Raw genomic sequence first — 21,698 nt, 5'->3', positions numbered from 1 at the left:
CTCTTCGTCCAGAACATCACCGCAACGAACGTCCTTGTCGCGTGTATCACCCTTGCTAATTTCCTCCAAACCACGTGCATCCGCATCTCCTACATTCACCTACTCGCCGCCGTCGCTCCGCCGCGCTCCAACCATCCCCTCCACTCCCACGCTTGACCGAACAAGACCCGCGTGGGCCTGCAGCGAACGTGGACAAGGTACGACCTCCGCGAGCGATTCGCTCGTTGTCATCGGAGACGTCGTCTAAGCCGAGCGCGAAGCCCAAGCGACCAGGCCATATCTCCAACAAATCCTCCTCCGCTGTGCCGACCTTGTCGACCACGACCGAACCTCCGAGCGGCCGAGCACAGGCACCGCCGCCGTGCACCGCGTCCGCTTCCTCGACCACCTCGACCCTCCGTCCACCTACCGCCACCACCGCCAACATGACCTCGTCGTTTGGTCAGCACACGGCGGCTGATCTGCTGCGGCAGTCGCTCATGCATGGGTATGTCTGATGATGTTTTCTCATTTCTGGCCCTGTCACCACCTCCGTCATGTGGATCTGTCGTCATTGCTCTACTTCGCGTCCGAAGATTGGGAGTCGATCTGCCAATCTCTTTCCTTTCACGGCCCTTCTGGAACGCCGAATCAGTCACGCTCAATGCCTTGCGAATTCATCACTCGACGATACATTCGAAGCATTTTGTGCCCTTGAATCCCCGAAAAAGGATCGAACCTCGAAAGTTGCAAAATACGCCATCTGCCACAAAGGCGGGGCATTGCTGGCGGCGCAGTGACCAACGCCTGTCGAAGCACCTTCAGACCGCCGGCTTCGGTCCGGCATATGAAGAGGAGATTCTCCGCTCAATCTCAGAATTGGTCTGGTCTGGTTCCATCCACCAGTCAATGACCAACGCACCTGCTCTGCTCCACTGCTCCGAACCCTGAGTATTTTCGACTCGACCAGGGCTTCTGTCTCCTTCCTCCCATCCACCCCACCTTTCTCCTCTACCACATCACAACACATAAAACTTCAATACGAATGTAACCAATATGGCGAGTGCTGACCTCCTCCGCCGCTCAAGCAGCAAGCCGCACGACGAAGACCACGATCACATCGGTTCGGGCGCATCAACACCACCGAACGGCGGCACCGCAACCCCACGACCTGACCTCCACGACAAACGTCTTCCTGGGCTTTCGAATTACTTTGCACAGGTACACGCGCTCCTTCCTTTCACCAACAAATCTGCAGGTTCCGACTCTCTTGCACCTCCACAGCAAGAACATCCCGTTGGAGAGGATGAAGCCGCAGCAACGGCGAGCGCGCTGGCACGACAGCTAGAGACTACTCAGCTGCTCACTGCGCCCAGCTCGCCGCGAAGCGAACAAAAAGATCCAGTCTCCACGTCGCAAGAGAGTGCATATCCAAGAAATCACACTCAAAACACATACCCCACACCCCCATTGTCGAATTCGTCTTCATTCGCGGCAATGAACGATGTCGAGACGAGCTTGGTCGGCATGGCTCCAGCGGCGCCTCTCTCTCGCAAGCGTTCATGGACGCAGCGAAGGAAGAGCCAATCCAGCCTGCCTTCACAGCTTCGCCGCAACACGTCCAACGCTTTGTCCAACATCCTCGCAATGCCCACAATCTCTGCTGCACACATCTCTCAACCTTCTGTCGAGCCTTCGCAAGCATCATCCGTTAGTGCAGACGCAACGCATCCTTCGTCTACTTCTCATTCGCAGCATCAAGAGATCAAGGCGCTGACAAAAGGCGACGTTCAGAATACTCCGCCGCACACCCCACGCACCGGCTCGTATGCCGGCAGGTCGAGGAACGATGACGACGTCGCAAATGTCCCGCACGCGAACAACAAAACGAGTCATTCCGAGTCCGGAGGCTCGCGAGCGCATTCGCCGACGATGAATCAAGCGAGAGGGCAACTGGAGGTCAGTATAGAAGAGGCGCGCGGCATTCGACCTTCTGTGGATCCCTATGTGGTTTGCATCTTCCAGTTGAACGAGGACATCTCCGGTGGCCCGAAAGAGGACGAGATGGATTGTGCAGTGGAGAACGGGCCGGCGGACGATAATTTGGCAAGAGGTGTGGCGATGAAGAGGATAGGCAGCGGGTCCGGTACACCAATGGCGATTCCAGTGAACATGAGCCGACAAACGAGCTCTTCGAATATTGCGGAAATGCGACGTGGATCACACAATAGGGCAGCACATCAAGAGACGACCGATCCGATTTGGCGTCACAAGACGACTTTCGATGTCGTGGGTGACAACAACGAGATTGACATTTCTGTGTACGACCGAGCAAACAACGAGTCCTTTATTGGCCACGTCCGGCTACCATTGAACCTCGACGATTACGAGCATCAACACGAGGATTGGTACAAATTACAAGCGCGGGAGGGTCGCAAGGAGACGGTGACGGGCGAGATCCACCTGAGCATCGCATTCCATGTCAAGGGAAAGAAGACGTTCGGACCGGATGATTTCGAGATTTTGAAGCTCATCGGCAAGGGCACGTTCGGCCAGGTGTTCCAGGTGCGGAAGAAGGACACCAAGCGCATCTACGCGATGAAGGTCTTGTCGAAGAAGGTCATCGTGCAGAAGAAGGAAATCCAACACACAATTGGCGAGAGGAATATTCTCGTGCGGACAGCAACGACGGACTCGCCGTTCATTGTGGGTCTGAAGTTCTCTTTCCAGACAGCGGCCGATCTTTATTTGGTGACCGACTATATGTCTGGTGGAGAGCTGTTTTGGCATCTTCAGAAGGAGGGACGCTTTGTCGAGGAGCGTGCGAAGTTCTATATCGCTGAGCTCATCCTTGCTCTACGACATTTGCATCAACACGACATTGTGTACCGAGATCTGAAGCCGGAAAACATTCTACTCGACGCGAACGGCCACATCGCGCTCTGCGACTTTGGTCTCTCGAAAGCGAATTTGGCGAAGAACGACACTACCAACACATTCTGCGGCACGACCGAGTACCTTGCGCCTGAGGTCCTCCTGGATGAGCAAGGCTACACCAAAATGGTCGATTTCTGGTCGCTCGGAGTGTTGGTGTTTGAGATGTGTTGTGGTTGGTCGCCATTCTACGCCGAGGACACTCAACAGATGTACAAGAACATTGCATTCGGCAAAGTGCGCTTCCCACGAGACGCCCTCTCAGCCGACGGTCGAAGCTTCGTCAAGGGCCTGCTGAACCGCAACCCATCGCATCGTCTTGGCGCTAAGGGCGACGCAGAAGAGCTGATGGCGCAACCTTTCTTCAACGACATCGACTGGGACGCTCTCAGCAAGAAGCTTTGCTCGCCTCCATTCAAGCCGAAATTGAAGGGCGAGCTCGACACTTCCAACTTCGATCCCGAATTCACCAACGCACTCAACGCTGGCGGCGAGTCGAACTCGCTCAATGCTCGCGCTGCAGCACTCGCCAGTGGCATCAACACGGATAGTACGCCGCTCAGCCCGACGATGCAGAACCAGTTCAAGGGATTTACTTTCGTGGACGAGAGCACATTGGAACAGCAGTTCGGTGGCCGAGGCGACGACATGGATTACACGACGGACAATAACCGGCTGTCTCGGACTTTCAGCAACAAGGCTGGCGATAGGATGTCTGGTCTTGAGCCGACGAGCGCTGATGGCGAGTTCAGCCATGGGATGGATGACCTTTGAGTGAGCAGACGCTTTTGATGCGACCAACCAATGCATGCTGCGCCGGCGGCTCTCACGCCGCCTCAAAGATCACTATGAGAGGTCCGCTGCGGCACAATCGGGACTGGAACTGCGGACATGTACAGAATGTCCCTCGCGCCTTTCTACCGACACCTTCGGGCGTCCTCCACCGCACCCATCGCATTTGAGCGCGTCCGACCCCAGATATCATAAGCGCTTCCAGGCGCTCCAGCATCACCTTTGCGGACTGTTGCCGAACAAATGCGGACCGAATTATGCATTCAATACGCAGATAATGCGCCCGATCAGAGAGGGCGGAGTGAAGAGTAGGGTGGGATGGAGAGCACAGAACGGCGATAATTCCCAAGATATCTTGCTACGCGGTGTTCCTGGGAGACTACCTTGCCTTATCCCACGGCGCAAGCTGTACTAATGCGCGAGTGTGGGATTTTTCGAAAGACTTGGATCGATCGCAAAGCAACAAACAGCGAACTGCATGGCGTTCTTGCACTGTTTTTCCTCCGGCGATGTCTATAGTTTGCTTTCGGGATATGCTCTGGTGTTCGCTGCGTTTTGAGCGTGCATGCGATTGAGGCTTTATATGAATTTTGAGGAATTCAAGATTCATTGTTCATGCTTTCTTTGACGTGTCGCCTTTTCCGCCGTTGGTATCCGTGTCCTGCTCAGGATGCTCCAATGTTGGAGGCTAAGGCTTGCACACAGTCTTGGAGCTTGAGAGCACCAGACCTTGCTCCACTACGTCGATCATCTCATTGAGTATGGTTCATGCTTTCTCTGATGCGCCGTCTTCGCCACCGCTGGAGTCTTTGTCTTGCTCGCGCTTCTCCTGATGTTTGGAAGTTGTAGGCTGGCGTATGTCAGTGGTGCGTCCAAGGCATGCAGGTGTGCATGAGACTGTGTACACACAGTCTTGGGGCTTGGGAGGCCCAATGCTTGCTCAGCGATATCGAGCATCTCGTCGAGGAGATGGTCGAAGAGCTCTTGACGCCAGGATTCTGGAAGTCCGCGCGCGATGGCTTCTTCGGTGGAGCGGACTGCTTGCGCGTGGGCGTGGGACAAGAGTCGAAGGACAACGCTTGGTGGGACTGGGCCTGGTGGTCGGTCTGAGAGTTTTGGTGGCGACATCGTTGGTGGTGAGACGAGATATGGAGTGTTGTTTGGGTGAAGTGGTGGGGTGTGTTCTTTTGGTCGTTGTTGGTTTTGGCTCCCATCAAGCATGGTAATTTTGCATGTGATTGCCAAGACCGCGCTCCCGGTAAGCTGGAATAAGTACAGCGGTGAACTTTATGCATAAGTGAATGCACTTGTGGTCTGTGAATTGTTTGTCAAACGCAGCAGGGTGACCTGCAATCTTTCTTAGACTTGTTCCTTCTGTTTTGCCATTTCGCGCTTTGAGCAACTTCTACAACTCCATCTCGGATACACCATCTAGACTGCGCTTCACAGCCCGAACTAGATTTCGAAACGCTGAGCATTGGAGTCCTCCAAGCGTATCCCGAGATCTCGCAGCTTTGCAGCATTCTCAGCGGACTTCCGATGGACCTGAACATGGAAGGCGCAACACACCTCGAGAGCGCACAAATGACAATGGCGCCTGAACATCAAGAAGACAGCAGTAGGGATCGAAGCACAGACACATCGAGACCTGAAGATGAGGGCGCAGCTGAGACCAAGGATGTACCGGATGCAGAAGTACGAGAAGACGCCGCGACAGCGACCAGCGGAGACACCTGGAAAGGCGAGCAGCCACCACTCCACCTCAACCACGATGCGCTGAAACACATCGCCACCTACTTCATCCCCGGTACCCGCGGAAAATGCATCGACATCATCACGCTTCAGCGCGGCGCATTTCATGAAATTCGCGAATTACATTTCTCCGACGGCTCAACCTGCATCGGACGCTTCACACGAGACAAGAAGGAACATGTTTCTGTCCTCGAGAGCGAGACTGCCACTGTCGACTACGTGCGTAAGCATACTTCCATTCGAGTGCCGGAGATTTACTTCATCAACTGCAATCCGCAGCACGTGGTCGGCGCAGCATTTGTGCTCATGGAGAAGCTGCCTGGTAGACATTTGTATTGCTTCTGGGAGAAGTTGGGGTTGAAGCACAAACTGGCGGTGGTGGAGGCGATTGCGGGCGTGCTGGCGCAGCTTATGAAGCTCGAGTTTGATTCAATTGGGTCCATGACTGCGGGTGGAGAGATCGGTCCGCTGTGCGATATGGCGTATCCCGAGTCTGAATGGGATCGCGGGCCTTTCAGTACTACGCTCGACTACCTCTTGAGCTTCGTCAAGTCAGGCATGCCAATTGAGCTTTCTACCGCCAAGCTATACTCTGAGGTTGGAGACACTGTTCGGTGGTTTTGCCGAAGACAAAAAGATAATCCGATCTATGGCGCCCCCTTCCGCATGATTCACGGGGACTTTGATGCTCAAAATATGCTTTTCGAGTGGGACGGCGGAGAAGATCTTCCTCGAATGACGGGAATCATCGACTGGGATTACAGTCAATCTGGACCTCTTTACTACCTGTGTGAATACCCAATCTTCATCCAAGACGTCGACTTCCAAAAAGAAATCAAATTTTGGCCGCAGAACAAGATCCTGCGAAAATACTTCGTCCAGAAGCTTGCCGCACACTTTACTCGAGGATCGTCTGCAAGACGGGATGTACAGGAATGCTTTCGGCAGAAGAATCTGACGCTCAATGCTTTCAATGCCATGTTCATCGGCCGGCATTGGCCGAGCGAGGAAGAAGAGGCTCTTGCTTTGGCGTGCTATCTGAAAATCCACGACCCCGAAACGTCAGATCACGAATACGCTGGCAGGGCTTATCGCGGTAAGATCTTTTGGGAGGAGGACTCGGAGATGGGAAGTGATGATGAAGTGGGCGAGTTTGAGAACGAAGGTGTCGGCGAGGAGTATCAGGAGCCACTTCGTGAATACAACACTGAGAGCGAAGATGGGAGCGAGGGTGGAAGCGAGGCTGAGAGCGAAGATGGCACCAACAACAGGCCTGCAAGCGAGGAAGACGACCGCGACGTTACAGAAAGGTTCCAGTGACGTTGAGCCGATGTTCAGAAGGCAGTGTATCAGGATGCCTTAGATTTGGACCGAAGGCAGCACCATGTTCACCAACCCACCAAGCAAAGGCCAGCTCATCCGCTTTCTACAAATAGAATGTTGCATTGATATTATGAGGATTAAACCTAGCTCCTGCCCATGTTCTCCTTCTGATAATAGTACCGAAGCCGAGTGAATGCTACGGTCGGGCCAAGGGCGCCGCATCCCTGTAATGAACGTCCTTGTATTGAATGTGCTGCCTGAGTAGTCAGCTGCGTAAATCTATTTCGCAACATAGGTGAATATCTACATAGAGATCAGCTGCGCATTCGGATTGATGGAAAGTTCTTATTCACCAATGCCAGCGCAAGGATTCAAGGCATACTTGAGCTTCAGCCCCTAGTTCTTCTGACATTTCCAACGTACAACACCTACAGTCCTACACTACAACCGACCTCAGTCTCATCACCCCTAGACTCCATACAAGCTTTGATAGACCGACAAATCATACAACGACATCTGTGAGTCGCACCCAGCATGAAACACGAGGAGCGCATGCAACGACCTCCTTCCTAATTAGGCAGTCACTGACGAAGCCGCTAGCCCGAGCATCATGCCTCCAATCAGAGACAAATCGCACCACTGCGGAGGCTGCCAGCGACTGTCGAAGAAGAAGACGACCATGGGTTTCTGCATCTTGCATTCGCGCCAGTGCAACCTCCACCCGATGTGGTACATGAGTGAGGGGGAGAGATGCGTTATGTGTATCGCCGACGAGCAACGCGAGGCCACGAGACGTCGGGCGGCCAAAGAAGCCGCCGCTAAGAAGAAGGCGTGTGCCAAGGTCTCCGACTGGTATCGTGGCAACAATGGCAAGTAATCGACGTAAGGTCGTTCAAGACAGGTATGTGTCAGAGAGTCGATTTTGTGCCCAGGGTGGTGAACAATCAATCGGCCGATTGACCAATCTATCGAATTGGTTAATCTATTAATCAATCCTCGCTGTCGCTCTGCATTGCAGGGGTTACAATTAATTAATCTTGGCTATAGTAATAGATTAAGGGGATTGATAGATTAATAATGTTAGTGGATAGATTAGTAGATTAGTAGTGGATTGATAGATTAAAGGATATAGCTAAATTAAAGGATATAGCTGTATACAACATAGATTCGAGACCTCCGTTACCACCGCTCGGCGGTAGATTCGAGCACGCCGCCGCACATCTCTTACTCGCGCAAACGACTCGCATAGGAGCTAGAAACGACGAATCTGCTGTTAAACGGTCGGCTAATGAGAAGGCTGGAAACTCCTTTAGTTTTTATAACTCAGCCGGTAATGTTTATAGTAGTAAGGGCAGTGGAGGTGTTGTTAGTGCGGCTCTTAGTAAGGCTCACAGTAAGGCTCTTAGTAAGGGTGTTAGTAAGGGTGTTGTGAGGCTCTTGGTGAGGGTGTTGTTAGTGCGGCTCTTAGTAAGGGTGTTGTGAGCGTTCATTCGGCCATGTCGCCGTCGCCGTCGCCGTCGCTGTCGTCGTCCAGCAGTATTACCTCCGGCTTGAAGTCTTGCTATAATATCACGCCCTTACGAGTCTAGCTGTATAGTAAAGCGGTTGTCGATATAGTGTCTTCTTTAAGGCGGTTGCGGTAGCTTGTAACTATAAGGCTAGTCTTGCTAAACAGCCGCTCTGGCTCATTACTTATAGGCGGCGTAGTAAGTACGTCTAGCGCTATAGCTATTAATTAAGGCTATTTAAAGCGCTTCTTCTACTACTACGCATATACGTCGCCGACATAGTAGTTACACTCTATAGCGGTGTAAAGCGACTATTGCTTATCTACTGTTGCCGCTAGTCGTTTCTCCTTTGTACGTGCCTCGTTACTGCTGTTGCCTATGTCGAAGTCGTCCGGCTCGTCTTTATCGAGCACTTAGTAATAGCGTGGACCGCGTGTGCGTTGTAGTTGCGAGGCTGATTAAGAGGGTGTAATGTCGCTACTGTCGTCTGCGTTGTTGCTAAACTTGCTTAGCTGCTGCGAGTAGTAAGTCTACAACGCCTTTAATTCCACCTTCGCGTTAACGATCTAGTCCTTCTTCGCACTCTACTTCTTTACAAGCTAGCCTATGTTATAGCGTAGATAAAGCACTACTACCGCGACGTAGATAGGTGTTATGTCTGTAAGGGTATAGTAAGCATCTAGCTTCTTCTACGCGAGATTAACGTTCTGGCGGAAGTGGAACTCTTAGTTTAGCTTAGGTGCATAAGGATACTGCTCTATTACCGCCTTAGCGTTGTCGACGCTATATAGCCGCTTTATGTCCTCGAAGTAACTAAGTAGCTTCTTAAGCGTTAGCAATACTAGCTAGATCTAACTATGTCGACCGACCTGTCCTTAAAGGCGTAGTGTAGCCTAAGCGAGAGGCTTTAAGATCTTTATGTATTGTACTAACACCTGCTAATCCTCGTGCGTAAGGCGGTTATTAAGGATCGTTAGTCGCTAGCGCTTCGGAGGGCGTTTATTAACTAGCTTGTAGCTATGCTTGTAGTTGTAGGATGTCTGCGAGAAGGAGTTAGTAGAAGTGTCGATATTTAGTGTGCGTTTACTAACCTCGTACGAGTGCTACTCGTTTACAATCTGTAGTACGAATGTATTAAGGGGATTACATAGCTTAATTATACGCTCGATTATAGTATATAAGCTGTTCTAGCGTGTGTCGTTGTCGCGAATAAGCTTGTATATCGTCTTTATAACGGTGTAGTTATCTGCGTCGGAGGGTAGCTGCAAATAAGCGAGGATCTCCTTACGCTACGGCGAGATAAGGACGTATATAATAATATTGTAGAGCTTGCTAACAGAGCCCTTCTTGCGCTATGTTAGTAACATCTCGAATGCCTTCTTGCCGTCCTAATTAAGCTCTACTTCTATAGCGTCGTCGTCCTTATAACCGACTATATAAGCCTTCGTAACAAGGTTAAAGATGTAACTAACGTAGCGCAGTCTCCTTTTAATAGGGTCGAAGCTATAGCCAAACTCCGCTATAAGAGCAGCTATGCATATGTCGTTATTACTTGCATTGTTACTGTAGAAGTAGCCGATCCGGTAGTAAGGAATAGAGAATTAGCATATAATTGCAATAGTAGTTTTAGCGATGTTAATACCGCTATAAGAGCTATAGTGTGTAGGTAGGCTAAGGACGAAGTTCTAGAGCTTGCTAGTGTTATCGATAAAGTGCGCTATAAGGCTATTAAGAGCAATGCTATTTGAGGACGTCTACATGTCTATTAAGAAGTAAATAAGGCCGAGCGCTGTTGTAAGCAGCTTAGTTATAACACCGAGGAAACTGCTATATGCCTTGTGCAGCTACCGGCTTATAGTTGTGTAATCTAGCAGCGTTCCTTTAACTATTAGATTAAGGTAGATAAGCATGTCTCTAAACTTAAGGTTATTAACCTTGCGGAAGGGGATCGAGCAGAAGATAATCTATTAAAGAAGTATAGCCTTAAAGTAACTAGCATTAAACGTAGCTGCAATACGACTAATAGTAATATAGTTAGTCTCGAGAGGTAGTCTAAACATGTCTGTTACCTTGCGCTTCCTTAGGGATTATAGTGCTTCTGCTGTTATTACTCCGTGTTTATTAAGCTAGTGCACTGCCTTTAGATAATTACTAGTACTGCTCGTCTAAGAGCTCGTCTAATACTTGTGTAGTATGCTAGATCTCTTCTAATAGTAAGTCCTATAGAGCTACTACTCTACCGTCTTGCCCTTATTGTCTGTCTTGTTAAGCCGATAGCTATACTACTATACCTAGGAGTCCTTGTTAAGGGAAGACACGGCGATAGTAAAGCTATAAAGCGACGGCCGCGTAAGATCGAGGCCCTCGTAGCTATAGATCGGTATAGCAGCTAGTGCTTAAGCTGCGTAACTAAGGTAGTTGTTCGTGCGTTAAAACTCGGTAGGGATCGGTAGTTCTAAGGGAGCGATAGACGCGGTAAGGGCGCTCTCGGTGTCGGCCGCTTCGGAGTCGAGGATGTGCTGTAGGAACGGCGATACGTTTGGTAATAGCGCGTGAGATAAAGGAGGGCGTGACATAGTAGTAGTATTGTTAATAGTAAAGTGTAAGAATTAGAGTTTAACGGTGCGGCTTGGCATCTCCGACGCTAGCATCGTTAACATATTGCGGTAACTATTTAAATGTAATCCTAATGTGCTAACATAACGAGGAGTAGTTTATTAGAAAGCGCGAGATCTGCGCTTAAATGCAAATTAAAAATCATGTCGATGTAGTAAGTTTTAAGAATGATGTTAGTATTACAGCTGTTTAGTTATTAAATGTCGAGAGATTGCTGTAGCTAAAAGTCTAATTCTTGATCTTAAAACCTTGCGATATTTCTAGCTTCGATAACTCTACAACTATATACCTAATAATACTTATTCTTTTTTTATAGGAAAGCGCTATTCGAGATCTTAGTAAAGCGCCCTTGCAAATTACAGTGTGTAGATTTCTTAGTAGAGAAATCCAGTATTAAGAAGTATGTAATGTTAGAGCGGACTAGTTTGGAGCTAATATGCGGCTCTGCGCTAGCATATGCGCGGAGTCCCCGCGTTTCGGCTGCTCCCCGACTAATAGAAATAGTAGGATTCGTAAGGCTCCGCAATTAGGGTTTGCGCTTAGGTTTACAACTCCTTCGAATTCCTCGAATTAACCCTAACCTATACCTTTACAACAATACTACCCTTACTAACGCTAACAACACCTTTAAACTACTCGGATTAACTAATCCTTGGCTATATCGATTGACTAATCCTTTAAAATTGCTCCGCCTACGGCGCGCTGGCCTCCGGCGGTGCCTGCAGTAGGCTGGCCCTTACACCGGCTAATCTATCCTTAATCTACCGGATTAATTACCAATCTACTAATCGATTACTAATCTATTAATCCACCGGATTAATTAATACGATAGCATTAATCAATCCTTACCATAGTAATTAAATTAGTCCATTAATCAATCCTAGCCATGGCGTCAATCCATCAATCCAACCCCTTCGGGGATAGGTCGATTGATTGTTCACCACCCTGTTTGTGCCCCTTGGAGAGCTTACGCTAACAAATCCTACTTGGCGATAAGACTTCGACGAACTCATACATCGCGACAAAAGTGCAACAAGATCACTTCCATCCATCTCAACATCCTCATGCAGCGTGGCATCGGCGTACTGCGGAAAAAGGCGTTTGGTGCAAACTACACCCGGGGTCTGGTTCTCGGCATTGGTACAAGAGTCGCCTCGTGAGCACTCATGCCGCACGATAGCTTCTTTGCCTTGGGCATTGATTATTACACAGCAGCAATTCAGATAGATTCGACGAACATCGACCTCTCTTGATGCTGATATGACTTCGGCTTCGTGAGGTTGGATGGGCATCTCGTTGTACGCCAAGCGACCCGCCGTGCTCTCTGATAGACGTTGAGACTCACTAGAATCCCAGCCGACATGTCGTCTTCAGCGCTCCACTTCTCGTTCCATAATTGTCTCTTCTCACCTGATCGTCTTTCTCCACTCGCGCATTTCCCCGACAAAGAGCTCCGGCTGCTCCCACGCAGAGAAATGGCCGCCTTTGTCCGTCTCATTCCAGTACACAATATTCTTGTAATATCTCTCGCACCACTCCCTTGGAGTATAGCAATTATCGCCACCGAACCAACTTACGCCAACCGGAACATCGACCCTCCAAGCAGTCGCATCGACTTCGCACTCCCAATAGAACCGCGCGGAGGACGTTCCGGAGTTGGACAGCCAGTACAGCATGATCGTGTCGAGCATCTCGTCTTTGCTGAATACTTTCTCGACGTCGCCGTCGTGATGGGACCAGTCTTTGAGCTTCTCGTAGATCCAGGCAGCTTGGCCGACTGGGGAGTCGGCAAGTCCGTAGCCGAGAGTCTGTGGCCTGGTTTCTTGCTGATGCTTGTAGCCTCCATGGCCTTTGTCCCGAATGCGATCGTAGTACGAGGCTCGTTCTACGCCCTTCCCATCATGGCATGGGAGTTGTGCTTCTTTCTGCAAGTGGATCAGTCAGCACACGCTTGCGGGTGTACTTCGATAGTAGTGCTCTACCTTCGGCTCGAAGTAGACGGAGTTCATATGTACTCCCTTCAGACCTTTGGCCGCTTGGTGGCCTAGCAATGTGGTAACATGGGCACCCCAATCGCCACCCTGGGCGACCCATCCACTCTCCACGTATCCCAACCTTTGCATCAATACTGCCCATGCACGTGCGGTGCGCTGATAGTCCCATCCTGTCTCTGCTGGCTTGCCGGAAAATGCATAGCCAGGCAGTGCTGGGATTACGAGATGGAAGGCATTCTCAGAGGAGCCGCCGTGGGACTCCGGGTCTACAAGCTTGTCAATGACATGTCTGAATTCTAGAACCGAGCCAGGCCAGCCGTGGGTCAAGAGCATGGGAAGAGCATTTTCGTGCTTTGACCGGATGTGCAAGAAATAGATCTCCACCTCGTCAATGATTGTAGTGAACTGGGGATATGAGTTGAGCAGCGCTTCGCAGCGCCGCCAATCGTATTGTGTTCGCCAGTACTCGCACAGTTCTTGGATCGAGGCGAGGGGAACGCCCTGGGACCAATCGGTGACTATCTCCTTGTCCGGCCAGCGGGCCAGACGGAGCCGCAATTGTAGGTCATCAAGATCGGAGTGTGGGATCGAGAGCTTGTAAGGCTGGATACACTCGGACATGACTTGGGTATGTGATGGAAGAGACGACGCAACGACGATGGAGACGACGTGTAGGTACCAGCCGGTGGCAGGGGTCCCGGTCCGGCAATGCTGACTAAGGCAAGAACGACGTGCCGTCTCCATTACAGTCAGAGGTTGTCGGCCAGATACTTCCGTAAGGTATATCACCAATACGATCCATCGACGGTAGACACTGCGACCTGGACTCCATTCGAGTACCAGGTCTATCCCACTTCTAATTCCAGATCTCGTATACATTCGTACACCGGACCAGAGACTTCGGTACAGGGCGTCGATCTTGCTGGGCATCTTGTGTCAATCCGGACACCGCACTTGTGTGACTAACACATGGCAAAACCCGCAGCTGCTGGGCTCGGCTGCGGATGCCCATGGACTCCACTTCGCTCTCTCAGGGCCGTCCAGTCATGCTATTGTCATGCTATCGACAGCTTTTACGACTGCCGTAAAGCACCGTGAGAGTACAAAGTGAGGCCGCGCCCCGCAGCTGACTTTGGTGACCAACATCTTATTGCATTTCTTCTCCATCCTTACTTCACTCCCAGAACGAGATTGAACTAGTCTTTCACCAAGCAACGAGGAAGATCCGTACAACGATGCCAGTCAAAAAAGCGAAAGATGCTGCGAAAGCAAGTTCGGGCGCCCTCACCATCACGGCCCAGCAAAGCCGCTTCCACACGGAGATGGATGAAGACAACAATCTCAAAGAAGCAAGACTCCCCGTAGCAAGATCGACGAGACCGAGACTAATGCCTTTCTTGTCCAGATCGTAGTAAAAGACCTGAACATGTCCATTGGCAACCGAGAATTGCTCGCACACGCTTCATTCAGTCTACAACGAGGTCGACACTACGTTCTCCACGGCAAGAATGGCATCGGCAAGTCGAAACTTCTACGAGCTATTGCAACGGATCAGATACCAAGCATACCGCGAGGCGTCAAAGTCCTGCTGCTAGGCCAGACGGAGTCGAATTTCGAAGACGAGGTCGCAAAGCTGGATGTCTCTACCGAGTCGGCCGGGCCGACGGTCTTGGAGTATGTATTGCGGAGCGACAAGGATCGAGAGAGGTTGATGGAGGAATCGGAGACGCTGTCGACGGCGATTGAGGCTGCTACTACTAATCCAATGGCGGGCGTGAGGGCTTATCGGAAAGTTTCGCTAGGCAGATTGCAGAGGGAGACGGATCAGGCGAGGCAGATTGCGTTGTTGAGGAGTGGAGGGCGAGGTGCTCAGTGGAGAAAAGTGCTGCTCAAGCTCGAAGAGGATCTCAGCATAGCTGAAGAGAATCTTGAGGCAGAAGTAGGTCCTGCAGAGATGGCTGATGAAAGTCAGAAAGCCGCCGAGATGCTGGGCCACGTGCAGACGTCGTTGGAGTTGGTGAGTGTTCTGGTCGGTGCGATGACGAAGCTTTGCTAATGATACCACCAGATGGACGCTGCAGCATCAGAAGCAAAAGCTCGCGCAGTCCTGCTTGGCCTGGGATTCTCCCAAGAAAGCCTCGATCAACCACGCTCACAACTTTCCGGCGGCTGGCGTACAAGATGCAGTCTTGCCTGCGCTCTATGCCAGTCCGCCGACCTCCTACTCCTCGACGAGCCCACCAACTTCCTCGACCTACCCTCCATCATCTGGCTCGAAAGCTACATTCAAGAACTCACACCAACCACGACCGTCCTAGTCGTTACCCATGACCGAGCGTTCGGCGACTCCATAGCAGAGGAGCTCCTCGTGCTCCGCAACCAAACCCTCGAACGCTTCCGAGGCAATCTTTCCTCCTACGAGACTGAACGTCTAAAGTCGTATCTATACTTCTCCCGCATGCAGAGTGCACTAGACAAGCAGAAGAAGCACCAGCAGTCCGCCATCGATAACAACATCCAAGCGGCCAAAAAGTCCGGCGACGATAAGAAGCTCAAACAAGCCGCTTCTCGAAAGAAGAAACTCGATGACAAGATGGGTCTGCAAGTCTCTGCCAAAGGCACCCGCTTCAAGCTCAATCGAGATCTTGCAGGTTATCACCTCACCTCGCGAGACGAGATTCCTGTCCCGGAATTTGATCCGCCCGCAACGATGGTCATCGCCAAGGAGCCTGTTGATCTGCGATTTCCGGGTAGTCTGGTGAGCTTCGAGAAGGTCTGCTTTTCATATCCGGCGGCTCCGAAGCGGAAGGCGACCCAGATCTTGACGGATATCGACTTGACGATTCAGATGGGCGACCGCATTGGGATCGCGGGTCTCAATGGATCGGGAAAGTCGACACTCGTAAGTCTTGCCATGGGTGTCGAGTCGGGTACGGGAAAGGTCGTTCTGCCCACATCAGGCACTGTCGCTCGCCATACCCGAGCGAAGATCGGACTATATTCGCAGCAATCTGCGGAAGAGATGGAGAAGATCGCAGCGGCAGATCCGACGGCTACTGCTCTTTCGCACATCGCCGCATTTCTCGGGCCTGAGACAGTCGAGAAGGATGCCCGTGCTCTTCTCTCCGGTGTTGGATTGGCAGGCAAGATTGCATCGGACGTTCCGATTGCGCTTCTCTCAGGTGGTCAGCGAGTACGCCTGGCATTGGCGAAAGTCCTGGCCAATCCGCCACATGTCCTCATCCTCGATGAGGTGACAACGCATCTGGACACAGACACGATTCAAGCTTTGATCATAGCGCTGAAGACGTACGAAGGTGCGCTGCTTGTGGTGACGCACGACCGGTTCTTCATGAGATGTGTTGTGGAAGGCGAGTCGATGAAGAAGTTTGCGGCGGTTTCGAGGCCGGAGGATTTGGAGGATGATGGTGCGTCCACGGAGGATAGTGAGAGTGAGGATGGGGATTTTGGAAAGAGGACGAGGGTGGTGTTTCGGCTGACGAAGGGCAAGCTGAGGAAGTTGGAGAGAGGGATGGAGCAGTATGAGGAGATTGCCGCGAGGTCGGCGACGAAGTTGGGGAAGGTCTGATTAGTTGATCTAAGAAAACAGTCGCCTATTCCCAATCATGCAGCCGTACAGGGTCTGATTGTGTAACAGCCCACGTCGAGGGTGTATGGGGTATGATCGTATTTGTCCACGCCGCCAAATCGTGCCCGACGAGACCAGCAGGACCACGCACAATCTGAAAGATGAGCATTCCCGGTGGCAGCCGGTCAAGTTCTGGAAGGCTTTTCGCATCCGCCCTTGACCAGACTCTATAGAAAATGTTGCTGTCGAGTGCCACCGCCTGCCAGACTGCCACCGGCGTCGGCTCATTGGCATTGACTGCGCCTTCAGCACAAAGTTTCACCAGGAAAGGCAGGCCATTGGCGGTTGCTTGCTGACGGTCGCGCACGAACACACAGAAGCGAAGGACCGCGGTGGAGGTTCTGGAGCCGAATCGTTCTGGCCGGAGTGTAATGGTCGAGGTAGTATGAGAAATCGCGAGTGGCTGCCCGAGACGAGAGGTGCGCTCCAACTGCAGATTGGGATCGATGTCGAGGCAGACAGTTATGAGCTCGCCGTCTCGGACGATTACGACGTCTTTTCTCTCTCGCTTGTACGCCTCGAGACTCAATGCTCGATGGTGGCTTTTGTCCAACCGCGACCATGGATTTCGTGCGACCTCATACACGCTGGACGATGTAGCGCTTTGTGAGTATCGAGGAGGAATTCTTCGCAGTTTTAGATATATGCATCGCGTGGCGGCTTCTTCCGCAAAGCATTCAAGAGCAGCATGAACAAGTTCGTCGTCGGGAGACTCCAAGGTCTCCAGTCTGATGCGCAAGCCGACATTCGCCAGCTCAAATCCTTCGCCAATGCCTGCATATCGCGCGGAGATTTTGACATCTCGCGAATGTCTGAAGCTGCGACAATTGGGCGCCAGTAGCATGCGACTATCCTCGGGCAGCTCGGGAGCCCACGCAAAGATGGACTGGTCTGTTGAGACCTTGATGACCTCTTCTTGAAGCCTTTTGAAAGCTCGAGAGCCCTCGCCATATAGAAGTGGCATATTGATGTCGAGGATTCCAAGTAGAGAGTATGCCTCGTCCTCTTGTCGAGTGGTCATCCTTGACGCAGCCCACGAAAGTCTCGTTGCGATTGAGTAGTTACCAAGTCGATCCCGGTCTGTGAGTAGACATTCATCAATCTTGGTGACGGTCGCGAGACGCTGTCGCAGACTCTGCCTCGTGCCACATTTGCGCCAGTTGCGGTCGAAGAAGCACACATCCAGCGGCGCGATGAGCTCTTGCAGGGTCCAGCCTCTAGTCAGCCATCGAGACGTAGCTCCATCTCGTGAGAATAACGCACTGTCGGGTTCGAAACTGTTGGAACTCATAATGTACGCGTCGCCATCGTCCTCAAACAGCATCAGGGACTCGGACTCGAAATCTATGCATAGCAGATCTTTGCATTGTAGTACCACCGGTACATGGAATTGATGCTCTCCGAGAGCTCCGCCGAGCTGTCTTTGTTGATACAGCAAGTATCGACCCAAACGTATTCGAGATCATCAGCTTCTGCTTGGCGACAGGTGTAGTCGATCTTGCGGTATCCCATCATATCATGGGCCTCGGAAGTCTTAATATTCGTGAAGGAGACTTCCTCATCTTCCCAGGTGTGTGACAAAATTGCATACTTGCCAATCACGCTCCGGTCATCCATGAAGTGGACTAGCTCGCGGGTACGAACGTGGAGAAGCCACATTTTGATCTTCGTCGGGCTCGAGGAGACGAGAGGACACTTACCCATGGGGCTGCAGCATAATATCACAGTGCCACGCGCGAGGCCGAGCCGCATGCATGATCCTCCTTGCCAGCTCGTAGGCCAGTCAAGCTTCGCATAAGATGTTCTGCGAGCATGCTGACGGCGGATGGCGAATAATTCGCATCCATACCTGATTTGAATCTGCCGTAGTCGTGAATGCACGTTGAGGGTGGTATCTGGACATCAAGGAGACGAAAGAGTCAATGAAAGGGGACAAGGGAAGTGGAGGAGGAGCTCTTCGTGACTCCAACCGTGACTCAAAATACGACCGGAGACCCGACATCGGTCCCTGAATGAAGTGACTCGGTCGAATTAAATGCGGTTCAAGCTTGCTGACCACGGAATTTATTCCAAACATTCGTTTCCTCCATTGCTCACTCTGCAACACCTCTTCTCATCCCGTCGGAAGCTTTGAGATACCCATCAAAGCGACCATGTTCGCTCTTCGCTCCGGTGCAAGCGCTACGCGACCAGCGTGGTGCTCGCGATCACAATGGCATTCGATGTTTGCCTCCCATGTCTACACGAACAGCTTCTCGAAAACTTGACTGACCACGAACTACCAGACGATCCCTCTCGCATACCGCCCGCCGACCGCAAGCCTCTCCCGTTGACGATGGCGAAGGCCTTAATGCCGTCTCCAAAGCCATCACGCAACCAAAATCCCAAGGCGCCTCGCAGGCCATGCTCTACGCTACCGGACTGAAAGAGCAGGACATGAGCAAGGCCCAAATCGGAATCTCGTCTGTTTGGTACAGCGGAAATCCCTGCAATATGCACCTGATGGATTTGAACAACCGTGTGAAGGAGGGTGTGCAAAAGGCCGGACTTATCGGCATGCAGTTCAACACCATTGGTGTGAGTGACGGGATCAGCATGGGCACAAAAGGAATGCGATATTCATTGCAAAGTCGAGATTTGATTGCAGACTCAATCGAGACCGTCATGGGAGGGCAGTGGTATGATGGCAACATCAGCATTCCCGGTTGCGACAAGAACATGCCGGGTGTGATCATGGCGATGGGAAGGGTGAACCGACCGAGTTTGATGGTGTACGGAGGCACGATCGCAGCGGGATGTGGAAAGAAGCCGAAGAATGAGAAGCTGGACATCATTTCGGCTTTCCAGGCATACGGACAGTTCATCACAGGAGAGATCAGCGAGGAGGAGCGATTTGATACCATCCGACACGCATGTCCTGGCGCTGGTGCATGCGGTGGCATGTACACTGCCAACACCCTGGCGTCGGTGATTGAGGTTATGGGAATGTCTCTACCTGGCTCTTCGACGAACCCAGCAGAGAGCAAGGCGAAACACTTGGAGTGTCTTGCAGCAGGCCCAGCGATGCGAAATCTGTTGAAGGAAGACATCAGACCATCTGATATCCTGACCCGAAAGGCTTTCGAGAACGCAATGGTTCTGCTTAACATCACGGGAGGATCAACGAATGCCGTGTTGCATTTGATCGCCATCGCTCACAGCGTTGGCATCGACCTCACCATCGACGATTTCCAGGCCGTCACCGACCGAACACCATTCCTTGCAGACCTCAAACCATCCGGCAAATACGTCATGGAGGACCTCTACGGGATCGGCGGAACTCCATCTCTGATCAAGTTCCTGTTGAAAGAGGGCGTCCTCGACGGCAGCGGTATGACCGTCACTGGTCGCACACTCAAGCAAAATGTCGAGAATGTGCCCGACTTCCCCGCTGACCAAGACATTATCCGTCCCATGTCCAATCCTATCAAGGAGACCGGCCACATCTGCATTCTCCGCGGATCGCTCGCACCCGGGGGCAGTGTTGGCAAGATCACCGGGAAGGAAGGCACCGTCTTCACCGGCAAAGCCCGTGTTTTCGACGAGGAGGACAACTTTATCGCTGCGCTTGAGCGCGGCGAGATCAAGAAGGGCGAGAAGACCGTTTGTGTTATCCGTTACGAAGGACCCAAGGGCGGCCCTGGAATGCCCGAGATGTTGAAGCCTTCTTCTGCCATCATGGGCGCCGGACTCGGCAACGATGTTGCGCTTCTCACGGATGGACGATTCTCTGGCGGCAGCCACGGATTCTTGATCGGCCACATCACCCCGGAAGCACAAGACGGCGGACCCATTGGACTGGTACGAGACGGCGACACCATCACCATCGATGCGGATAAGCGTGTGATCGATATTGTAGACCAGTCGGACGAGGAGCTGCAAAGACGGAAGTTGGAGTTCAAGGCACCGCCGTTGAAGTACCAGAAGGGAACGCTATTCAAGTATGCGAGGGTGGTCAAGGATGCTAGTCATGGGTGTATCACGGATGCGGTCTAGATGCGGGTTGGGGAATGGGAACTGGAAAACATGGTGGCTGGCAGGCCGGTTTGTATGGTAATCTGGCGCTTGGGAAGAAGAAAACCTTTGGGTTGTACAGGTCGATTGAGAAGTGCTTAGAGGTCACTGGCGTTGGCTAATTGAGGAGTAGACTTTGACGCAGCTTATCAGGTCTCAGCGAGTGTTGATATCTTGCAGAATCGAGCACTCAGATTGCACAGTGCCTGCTTTGCCTCCCTCGTGCCTTGTTTAGTGCTGCTGGAATACGATCGACTATCAAGCAAGAGGAAAGAGTTACGCCAAGGCCAACTCAACCTTGACATGATGCAACTGCCAGACACAGGCTTCACCTATATGCCTCAGCCTATCCCGATGAATCTGAGCCGCTGTCCTTTGCCACTCCGTCTGCGGTGAGTACTCCCGAGATACAAGGTCGAGCTCGCACGACATTGCTAGGGTCGAAAAGGCCTCGCATCGAAGCTCATGGCAGCCAGGCCCTCAGGAGGTGTGGAATGTAGAAATTCGAAAAGTGCTGGGAACGGAGGTGCTTTGCATTCCACCACTGCGAGTTATCTCGGTTGTCGGAGAAAAATTAAAGGTTCCCGAAATCGATCAGACTGGTCTGTCTACGATGTTCCCATTGTCATCCCGACGCAGCAGCAGGGCCACCTTTTGTAAGCACGGATTTGGTTTCAAGGAACCGAGGAGAATCTATGTGCTCTCTAGAACAACTTCCCTGTTACCGTTGGTTCATTTGCACGCAATGGAGGTCACAGCAGCACAGCACGCCCAGTATCTGAGCACCCCATTCACAGGAAAGCATCCTGCGAGGTCAGGTAGGAAACCTCATTCAATCTCACCTGCTCATCTCCTCCAATTCAAGTCCTTTGTCGTCCCACACTGTTCGTCCTTTGAACCCGTCCGAAAACGTCAATCGCCCTCTTTGAACGCATCTCATCTTCTTTGTCTTCCCTCCCAATCCCATCTCCACACATCTCTCCCCTCCGACCCAAAAGCCCTCCTCTTCTCCTGTCCAATCCCCCACCAAACCCACGACGAGAGTCACAAGAAAAAGACCCACAAGAACCTTGTCCAACAAGACAGGACAAAGACGAA

At 51.8% G+C, this 21,698-nt stretch overlaps 6 protein-coding genes across 6 annotated transcripts; 4 read left to right on the top strand and 2 right to left on the bottom strand.

The window, feature by feature from the left end:
• Positions 1-1,035: 1,035 nt before the first annotated feature.
• MYCGRDRAFT_56270 (uncharacterized protein) lies at positions 1,036-3,970 on the top strand (the record flags this gene model as incomplete). Its single annotated transcript, XM_003854541.1, has 2 exons — positions 1,036-1,402; positions 1,700-3,970. 2 exons carry the CDS (start codon positions 1,036-1,038, stop codon positions 3,685-3,687), a joined length of 2,355 nt encoding a protein of 784 aa, XP_003854589.1.
• A 614-nt stretch (positions 3,971-4,584) lies between these two features.
• On the top strand, positions 4,585-6,777 carry MYCGRDRAFT_91430 (uncharacterized protein; the record flags this gene model as incomplete). Its single annotated transcript, XM_003854542.1, has 2 exons — positions 4,585-4,809; positions 5,155-6,777. The coding sequence occupies 2 exons, from the start codon at positions 4,585-4,587 to the stop codon at positions 6,775-6,777; spliced, it is 1,848 nt and encodes a 615-aa protein (XP_003854590.1).
• Positions 6,778-12,310: 5,533 nt separating this feature from the next.
• On the bottom strand, positions 12,311-13,519 carry MYCGRDRAFT_69366 (uncharacterized protein; the record flags this gene model as incomplete). The annotated part of the gene is made up of 2 exons (XM_003853635.1): positions 12,311-12,829; positions 12,887-13,519. 2 exons carry the CDS (start codon positions 13,517-13,519, stop codon positions 12,311-12,313), a joined length of 1,152 nt encoding a protein of 383 aa, XP_003853683.1.
• Positions 13,520-13,984: 465 nt separating this feature from the next.
• MYCGRDRAFT_103578 (ABC transporter domain-containing protein) lies at positions 13,985-16,497 on the top strand (the record flags this gene model as incomplete). Its single annotated transcript, XM_003854543.1, has 3 exons — positions 13,985-14,247; positions 14,304-14,915; positions 14,967-16,497. 3 exons carry the CDS (start codon positions 14,134-14,136, stop codon positions 16,485-16,487), a joined length of 2,247 nt encoding a protein of 748 aa, XP_003854591.1.
• Positions 16,498-17,867: 1,370 nt separating this feature from the next.
• On the bottom strand, positions 17,868-18,438 carry MYCGRDRAFT_79794 (uncharacterized protein; the record flags this gene model as incomplete). The annotated part of the gene is made up of 1 exon (XM_003853634.1): positions 17,868-18,438. One exon carries the CDS (start codon positions 18,204-18,206, stop codon positions 17,892-17,894), a length of 315 nt encoding a protein of 104 aa, XP_003853682.1.
• Positions 18,439-18,684: 246 nt separating this feature from the next.
• On the top strand, positions 18,685-20,582 carry MYCGRDRAFT_99408 (uncharacterized protein; the record flags this gene model as incomplete). Its single annotated transcript, XM_003854544.1, has 2 exons — positions 18,685-18,771; positions 18,833-20,582. 2 exons carry the CDS (start codon positions 18,701-18,703, stop codon positions 20,580-20,582), a joined length of 1,821 nt encoding a protein of 606 aa, XP_003854592.1.
• Between the last annotated feature and the right edge of the window lie 1,116 nt (positions 20,583-21,698).

This window comes from Zymoseptoria tritici, chromosome 3, assembly GCF_000219625.1.
Source record: "Zymoseptoria tritici IPO323 chromosome 3, whole genome shotgun sequence".
NCBI lineage: Eukaryota > Fungi > Ascomycota > Dothideomycetes > Mycosphaerellales > Mycosphaerellaceae > Zymoseptoria > Zymoseptoria tritici.
Note: the sequence above shows the minus strand (reverse complement) of the source record. Positions and strands in the feature narration are given on the sequence as shown.